Source organism: Nannospalax galili, unplaced genomic scaffold, assembly GCF_000622305.1.
Source record: "Nannospalax galili isolate Female #2095 unplaced genomic scaffold, S.galili_v1.0 scaffold936, whole genome shotgun sequence".
In the NCBI taxonomy this organism is placed as follows: Eukaryota; Metazoa; Chordata; class Mammalia; order Rodentia; family Spalacidae; genus Nannospalax; species Nannospalax galili.
Window position 1 is genome coordinate 1,771,367 of NW_008337142.1, and position 9,781 is coordinate 1,781,147.

The window sequence follows — 9,781 nt, forward strand, 5'->3', positions numbered from 1 at the left end:
AAACAAGTATCTTCTTGAAGTCCCTCAAATTAAGGTAAAGAATAAGAACAAATCATTCTGGAAGAACGCAAAGGAAAATAGCTTTAGATATTTAAGTGACAATTGAATTTCTTCTCATAATGGTTTTAATAGCTTTTGTATAATCTTCATCGCTATTATGAGATATAAAATGTATTTGTCAAATCTGTAATCATTATGCCAAAAAATCTGAATTACTGTAACATTTCATATATTGTTAAAACTGTAACTTTAATTGTAAAAAAAAATTAAAAATAAAAAAAAATCAAAGACACAAGGGGAAAAATTTTGTTCAAGGACTGGATGAGTCAATATTATTAAAATGTCCGTATCACCCAATATAATCCACAGATTTAATATAACAACTATTATAATAAAAAGGACATTCTTCATAAAATTAGGAAAACAATCCTAACTTTCATGGAATCAAAGACAACAATAATAAAAGAAAACAACCACCACAACCACACCAACAAAACTCCCATTTCAGAAAATCCTTTTTTAGCAAAAGCAAGCAGGACACATTAAACCTCCTGCCTGAAAACCATACTACAAAACAGTAACCAAACAGCATGGTACTAGAACGAACACAGACATACATAGGACAGCAACAAGATAGAGATCCTTGAATTAAAATTCCACATCCAGAGTCAAATGACTTTAGACAAAGTTGCCAAGAGTGCACACTTGGATCAAGTATGGTCTTTTCAATAAATGGTATTAGGTGTATGAGATATTTGCATGAACTGAACTAGATACCCTACATGTTGCCAACTACAAACCTTATCAATGTCGATTAAAGATTGAAATGAAAGATATACACATGAAAATACTATGGGGGAGAATACTTAAGAATGCATAAATGGGTGAAAATCCATTTATAATTTTGCAGAATACCCCCAAAACACAGAAAACAAAAAAGGAGAGAAAAATGTGATTACCACAAGTGAGAAGGATTCTGCTTGGCACAGAGTAAAGAGGAAAATCTACAGAATGGGAGAAAATACCAAATTACACATCTGAAGAGAGGTTGCTATCCAGACTACAAAAATAAATACAGCACAGAATAGCAAATGCCAAATGGATAATAGACATAGGTAGACATTTCTTATGAAGGAGATATATAAATTACCTACTGATATGAAAAAATACAGTGTCCTAATAATCAAAGAAATGCAAAATAAAAATTCAGTGAGATACTAACACCCTCCAGTAAGAATGCTCTCATCACAAGGTGAAAGAGAGCAACAGCTCGGAAGAATGTGGAGGAAATGGAACTCCTCCAATATTGGTGGGAACATGAATTATCACAGACACTGTGGAAAACTATATGGAGAGTTGTCAAAAAACAAAACATAAAACAATCATACTACTTAGAAAGCACAAATGAAAGAAAGGAGGAATTAGCACAGCAAAGAGACATCTACACACCATGTTCCTTGTAACACTATTCTTAGTATCTAAGAGATGAAGCAGTCTGCATCCATAAACAGGAGGATGAATAAAAAATGTAGAATATATACACCGTGGAATACTATTTATCCATAAACAAGAATTAAATGCTGTCATTTGTTACAACATGCCTAGAACTGGAAGTCAGGAGGGGAAGTGAAAAAAGTCAGACTAGAAGACACATCATGATCCCATTCATGGGTGGACTCTTAAAACTGATTTCATAGAGGTTCATCATAGCATGGTGTCTACCAAAGTCTGTAGAGAGCGTTACAAGGGGCAGATTAGGAAAGGGTGATGAATGATCAGTAGCTATTATACTGTTATAGTTAAATAGGAGCAAGAAGCTCCAGTGTGCCATTAGACATATTCTCACAGGGGGCCTCTCCAGAGATCTCTAAATGTCTATAATTCTTTCCAGATTGGCATGGATTACCCTCTGAAATCCCAGTGTACCACACCAGGGGACACAGTGCAGAACAGGCTCCATTGGGCATTATTTATTTTCTGAATGATAGTCATTGTTAAGACGTGCAGACCTTCTGGCCAACCTGAAGGTTTGCTATGAGCCTTCAACCAAGGTGAGAGAAAACATTCAAAGACAAAATCACTTTGTTTGACTTTTACCTAATAACCTTCTCATGAATTTCCTTATAGACCTCTGTCATAAACAGGCACAATCTGTGAATTGTGTGAGAGAAAAGTACTGTTATCTTGGTTTGCCTTACTTATAACAAGGAGGTAAGTGACTCTCCCAAGGTCAGAGAACAAATGTGTGGTGGTTTAGAACTTGATCTGTGTTAGTATTGTTTTCTCCTGCTGTAGCCAAGTTGAAACCACTGACTACTTCCGAAGTGTGAGCTTCTCTAAGAGCATTCATGCAACACTCCATGGTGGAATGTTATGAGTTCAGTCTGACTATTTTGGATGAAATATTTTTTTCTTACACGAAAACCCTGGTAATTCTCTACCTTCCATAACCATTTTTCTTAGAAGTATAATTAAGAAGTGGTCTACATAAGCCAATGAATTACTTGAAAAGAGATGCTTTTAAGATAGTTACAATTGCTATATGTAGTGTGAGTGTCAAAATGTCTGTCACAGTGGATTTAATGATTGATATCATAGTTCATGCCTCTTTCAACAAAATATGAATAAAACAGGATAAGAGGTCCTTCAATTTATTAGTGATTTTATATAATTCACCCGATAGTTGATTTCACTGGAAATTTTAAAAAATCACAATAAATAAAATCTGGAAGGGCAAAATACTACTTCTTCATAATGTTAAAGTGTTCAAAATAAATTACATCTCTAAAGTGCACTCCAAATCCTTTGACATTATATTATCCTTATACTTGGAGAGTAGCTTAAATGTGAAACCTTAATATATGTTTATCCAATCTTAGAAATTGAGAATATCACATAACTTCCTAAATCCTCAGTTTGCCCCAAAAGAAATAGTAATACTATCTACTTTATACACAGAGAGAGAGAGAGAGAGAGACAGACAGACAGACAGACAGACAGAGACAGAGATAGAGACACAGAGACAGAGACAGAGACAGAGAAAGAAAGAAAAGAGACAGTTACTATACAACTCCCTCATCATTGTTAAAACATATTAAAATGCTGAAATTTATCATATGAATTAATATTGGCCACCACAATTTAGTCTTCAAGGAACAGGCTCATAATTGATGTTGCCGAAAGCTTAGGGAAAGATATCAAAGAACAAACTGCAAATTCTTCTGTATGTGTCATACCAAAAAAATAAAGTTTAAGTCCTACTAGTACAACAACAAAATTATGTGTGAAATAAACACAGCCAATAAACTGGGAATTTTGACCTGTTTTCGCTGTGGAGTGGTATAATGTGGCATGAATGGAATAACACAATTTAAGAATAATGGAAAATTTTATCCAAATAAATTATGGAATTCAGGAAGATGTTTTTGAAAAGAATGACCAGTAAGCAATTTTGGGTGCTCCAAAGATATGCATGCAGTGAAAACAAACTAAGACTCATAGGAAAATATAGACAATTCCAGTGCCTCAGCACAAGAGAAAAGGCTATTTGGGGAGAAAATTTTCAAGAGTTCAAACTCACCCACAACTGAAGCCCTGCACTCAGCATTCACCGTCATCCAGATTGTTATGTTATCCCTACTGGTGATAGCATGGAGGCCAGAAATTGCTAAGCTGTGTTCAACCCCGAGTACTTCATTCTGACAGGAATACCTAAAAGCCAGTCTCTTTTTCCTTTTGAAGATGGAAATATGATATTTTGAGTAATTAAGCTACTGTAGGTGATAGATCTGACATGCATCTGTTCCTGGAACCTAAGCTCTATATCATGATATGTCTTCACTCACAATTACCTCTGCATGTTGAATACTCTCCCAACACACTTGATGCCTCACCATATCCATTACACAATTGTGTGATAATATTCAAGAATTAAAGCCTATACCACCTTATAAAAAGTTTATGTTTAGCCACATCATCAATATGTATATGTGTACTGGTATTAACAAACATGAACAAGTGTGCGTAGTGCAATTAAATGCAATGGAGAGCTAATTAATTCATTTAAGACCTTTTAGTGCTTAAGAAAAAGACCAGGCCATTAAGAATTTTTGGTTATTTGGTTGCTTTACCTCTATGAGAGTCAAGTGTGTAGTAAACAAGATGAAACTACTACCTAGTCTACCACTCAGTTCATGCTGATTAAATCAAAGAAGCCAGCTTCATTGGAAATTATATTAAATTAAATTCAGTTTATACCATTAGAATTAGGAACCATTTTTGATGAGTTGAAAGTTGAAAAGGATCCAGGACAGAAAATGGTGAGACATATTTAAACATGTGAGTCATTTTCTCTATCTCATGTACTTTATAATTTACATAAATGTAGCAGCAATCAAAATAATATATTTTGAGGCAAGAACCATGAATGTTTCTAAAATAGTTCTTAGAAAGTGAGAAATATGGAAATGTTAGTTTTACTGAGCTCAGGATAATTGAATTGGCAGATAGATTTATCCAGGCAAGTCACTTTGGTCATAATATTAAATTATCTGCATTTTAGCCAACATATTTCTGTAGAGAATCAATTAAAGACTGTATGATTCAATAGCATGGAGCTTTGTTCATAAAGAAACATCAAATTTGGTTTTCAAGCCCATGTTTTTCTGGAATATCATGAAGCACAAGTTGTTGCCAGTATAAAATATGTACATTGTACTTACACTGTCCAATTTCAGTTAAATTTATAATTCTGTTCACTTTTGGTTAAAGACCACTGATGGAGAACAGGACAGAAGTGACACAGTTCATCCTGCTGGGACTCACTGATGACCCAGGCCTACAGGTTCCTCTATTTATCACCTTCCTCCTCATCTACACCATCACCCTGGTTGGGAACCTGAGGATGATCCTGCTGATTCTCTTGGACTCTCGGCTCCACACTCCCATGTACTTTTTCCTAGGTAACCTGTCTCTGGTGGATTTCTGTTACTCTTCAACAGTTCCCGAAAAAGTTATAGCTGGGCTACTTATAGGAAACAAGGCCATGACTTACAATTCCTGTGCTACTCAGATGTTCTTTTTTGCGAACTTTGCCAATGTGGAAAATTACCTACTGGCCTCAATAGCCTATGATCGCTATGCAGCAGTGTGTAAGCCCCTACACTATGCCACAACCATGACAATGTGTGTTGGGTCCTGTCTGATCATAGGATGCTACACCCTAAGTCTCCTGAATGCCTCCATTTATACTTGGAATGCATTTCTTCTCTCCTTCCATAAGTCCAATGTGGTCCATCACTTTTTCTGTGACATTCCAGTAGTCATGTTTGTATTTTCCTAGGTAACCTGTCTCTGGTGGATTTCTGTTACTCTTCAACAGTTCCCGAAAAAGTTATAGCTGGGCTACTTATAGGAAACAAGGCCATGACTTACAATTCCTGTGCTACTCAGATGTTCTTTTTTGCGAACTTTGCCAATGTGGAAAATTACCTACTGGCCTCAATAGCCTATGATCGCTATGCAGCAGTGTGTAAGCCCCTACACTATGCCACAACCATGACAATGTGTGTTGGGTCCTGTCTGATCATAGGATGCTACACCCTAAGTCTCCTGAATGCCTCCATTTATACTTGGAATGCATTTCTTCTCTCCTTCCATAAGTCCAATGTGGTCCATCACTTTTTCTGTGACATTCCAGTAGTCATGTTTGTATCCTGCTCTGATAGGCATGTCAATGAGCTGGTTCTTATCTGTCTTGCAAGCTTCAATATCTTTTTTGCTCTTACAGTAATCTTTATATCCTACACAGTCATTTTTATCAACATCTTAAAGATACACTCTGGTGCAGGTCATCGCAAGGCTATTTCCACCTGTGCCTCCCACTTCACTGCAGTCTCCATTTTCTACGGGACTGTCATCTTCGTGTACTTAAAGCCCAGCTCCCGTCATGCCATGGACATTGACAAAATCTCATCTGTCTTCTACACAATGGTCATTCCCATGTTGAATCCTCTGGTTTACTGCCTGAGGAACAAGGAGGTGAAGAACACATTTACAAAGATTGCAAAGATTGTATTAAGAGGAAAATAACCCTTACAGTTTGGCCCTTAACTTCTTGGGATGCATAACACCTGGATTCATTACTCTCATCCTAACTCTATCTACTGTCACATTTACCAACCCACACTAAATTCAAATCCTGATGTGAAATCTTTACCTCTGCAATAGTATATTCGCTTTCAAAAAGGTAACATTTTGTCCAAAATTGTAAAACCCAAATAAGAATGTCTATAATATGTTTGAGTTTGCTTGTGGAAAGCCCAGCAAACTGTATTATTGTGTTCAACTGTTTTCCATGCAATATTTTTCTGTCACATCAATGAAAACATATGTAAGCAGGTTTAAAAAGAGGCCCATTAAACAGCAGACATCTTTCTATGTGTCTTCTGAAGAATTATACAAATGGATGTCAGAAATTTACTAGAATAAGTTGTAACATGAATATTTCTATTATGGGATTAAATTTTGTTCATTTAAAAGGACATACCCATATCTACATCACAGAACACTTTGACATTTGCATCTGTGAGGTTGTATCCAAAAGAAAGTGCTATTTGAAGCAATCCAACTTAGGAAGATCTGCCTTTATCATTCAACACACTGTGGGCTCACCTGGATAGAGCATAAAGTCACATTAAAGGAATCATCTCCTTTTTAAAAATGTTATTAAAAGACACTTTCTTTCTCCCTCTCTCTCTCTGCTTTCATTTCTTCCATTTATAAGACATATACTAGTTCTATTTTGTCTTCTTCATTCTCAGATCTTTTACCTTAAGTTGAGTTATTCAACACACAGATGGCTTAGCATAGGTCCTAGTGACTTTCCAAACCTCACGAGCTGATATCAAAAAATAAATCCACAGAGCTAGGGAAACGATTCAGTACATAAAGTGCTTGCTGTGCAATAATAAAGACATGAGTTTGGATCCCCAGCACCTGTGTGAAAGCAGAGAATGGTGGTGTGTGTCTGTGACCTCACAACTGAATGGTCAACACCACAGGGGTATCACTTCAACCAGGTAACTAATGTAGCAAAAACATGGACCAAGATAACAACTTCAGACTTCTGTTAGGAATATAGATGAGCACAGCCACTATCAATAACTGCAAGGTGCTCCCGACCTAATACTGAGTGAAAATTCAAAAGAAATTAAATAAGTACAGAAAAGAGGCATGCACCCTGCATGTTCCTTGTAGCCATATTCACAGTATTCAGGAAATGGGAAAATCCTAAATGTTCATCAGCTGATGAAGGAAATATGGTACTCCTGTAATGTATATAACATAAACTAATGATACATAAAAAGATCCCATGATTTATAACAACATGAATGTGACTGGAGTTCATTATGGTTTGAGTAGAGATTGGGATGGGACATGTGGAAGATGAAGGAGCAGGGAGAGAGTGTTAAATAAAATGAAGGGTGCATAAAAAAGCTGTATGGAAACCTACTTGTTTTTAAGCCAATTAAAAAGCATAAGCTACAATGGAAAAAAAATAGAGGGTAGATGCCCTGTAACACTGGACAATGCTGCTCCAAAAAGCCACAGTTATTGAACAAAATTCCCAGTAACAGGTGTGGGATATGGTATCATGAATTGTTGGTCAGAGAAACCCCAGAAGCCTCTCACACACAAAAAAAATTCTAGACTCTAACCATTCTTCTTGGTTGCCCACCAGAACTAGTTGCTGAAACCCTATTGTTGAATATAACACACATATGTATTACAACATGCAAAGAAATCAAGTTGGAATTGAGCTGGAAGCCCTGCTGATTAGCTTTCATGGTTCTTGAAGGTGCTATGCAGAGTGCTGGGTCTATCCCAGCTGTGACCTCCCAGGCAAAATGCGCCCAATGATGCAACAGTGGCATGGCTTGTATGGGAGGAACCAACAACTGTATGCTTGGTCTAAAAGCCTGCTCCACAGAGGGAATTCATACCTGGTACTATAAATCTGATCAAACCCCATGACTGAGGAGGTCTTAGGCCCTAGGAGTGACTTACTGCTACTGTTTAGCTAAATTAACACTGTGCCAAACTACCTTCTAGATATTTATGTTTATATGAATAGGAAAATACTACTATCCACCTTAATCAGAAAAGCTTCTCTGCAATGAATGGTGTGGTGAGTGTGGAGACTAGTGGCTGCTCAAGGTGTTAAGAATAAATGTTGACTGAGGGCTAAGCCCTAGACAAGCAACGCCCTCAAAAATTCAGAGAGCATTACAGCAGAGGAAGCAGAATAAATGTAAGAGCCAGAAGATCTGGAGAAAGACTGTTAAATGCTATCTCCAGAGCATGACACAGCCATTGCAATTAAGGTCTTCCAGTCTCTATGGCTGCCAGTACTGAGCCTGCAGGAGACTGGGCTTGTTAAAATAATTCTAAATAAGGGAAAGGCTCACAGTACCCTATCCCTCCCTAATGAACTATTGGCTACTGCTGAATTCCATGGAAGGGACTCTAATATTCTTCAATATGTACTCACTGGTGAGCTCACAAGCTCCAATGGATAATACCAAACCCAAGGTCACATAAGCAGGCATCGTTAAAATCAATGGGTCATAAAAGGATGAGTGTGTGAGAAAGGGACTTCTAAAGAGGGAGGTGACAGAGGGTGGGAAGGAGGTAAGAGAGTGTAGAGGCTGAGAGCAAATGCATTATTGAATTGGCATGGGTCTTGTGCTCAACAACACCATTGCTGCAAGTTTACATGTTCAAGCTTCCATTGACCTGAAAGCCTCTCTTTCCCTATGCTCATGAGCTGAACCTGGCTCTTAAAATCTTTCTGCCCCATCTTAATATAGGAGTCCTATCCAGGAACACACACCATTGCAGCCCTCTGTATGCATTACACTGTTGTGTAAGGAAGCTTCACTGGTGAGAGCTGAGAGATTCACTAGTATTCTCTCCACTCCCTGTTCTGCTATGTTCCATGAGCCTTAGGTGTAGAGGTTTCCCCTGCAGATATGTCGCCTAGGACTTGGCATTTCTCAGATATATTCTCTGTGTCTAAGCAGGTGTAGAACTCTGCAGTAGCCTCCATCTGTTACAAAAAGAAGCTTCTTCAATGAGTGGTATATAATGTGCTTGTCAGTGAATACAAGGACCCATATTTAGCGTATGGTAAGAAATTTCATTTGTCTAGTTATGACAGAGATAAGGTTTTCTCTAGGATCTATGACCTATTCAGCCATGTGTGTTTTGTTGTGTTTACAGTGCCACCCATGAGTTCACTCCCAACTGTTTTTTGAACTGATGATTCTGCTCATTATGTACTTGAATAAATTTTTCAAAGTACAAATTTAATGAGTTATAAAAAGGGAAGAAAAGAAACATCACCTAACTCCTCATATATATATAATATTTATGTTTTTCATTGGTCAGCTATAACCTGTAATTTAAAATGCAATGTCCTAATTTGGTTGCTGCAGGCAGGTAAATTGCTTTTTCCCTAGGAAGCTAGATGAGGAGCTTCAGGTATTTACAGAGCAGAAATCTCTAGAGCTCTCCAGATCTGCATAATTCCCTCCAGATCTCCTTGCATTGGCGTATGAAATCCCAATATGACTCCACTTCACTTTGCTTTAGAAAGGACATCCTGCAGGCTGTGAATCATTGGATGTCATTTATTTATCTGAGTGATAATCTATTAGTAACCAAAGGCTTTCTTCTGACCTGAGGATTTGTTATGAGCCTTTAGTCACAAAGAAAGAAA

General features: G+C 37.3%; 1 protein-coding gene across 1 annotated transcript; it reads left to right on the forward strand.

The window, feature by feature from the left end:
- Positions 1-4,777: 4,777 nt before the first annotated feature.
- LOC103733417 (olfactory receptor 5B2-like) lies at positions 4,778-6,090 on the forward strand. The gene is made up of 2 exons (XM_008832220.1): positions 4,778-4,961; positions 5,342-6,090. Exons 1-2 carry the CDS (start codon positions 4,778-4,780, stop codon positions 6,088-6,090), a joined length of 933 nt encoding a protein of 310 aa, XP_008830442.1.
- The last annotated feature ends 3,691 nt before the right edge of the window (positions 6,091-9,781 follow it).

Bases quoted from the DNA above. Each gene is read 5' to 3' on its own strand.
- LOC103733417 (XM_008832220.1), top strand. From the start codon at position 4,778: ATGGAGAACAGGACAGAAGTGACACAGTTCATCCTGCTGGGACTCACT. The intron at 4,962-5,341 runs GTAACCTGTCTC...GTATTTTCCTAG, and splicing joins TCCCATGTACTTTTTCCTAG to GTAACCTGTCTCTGGTGGAT.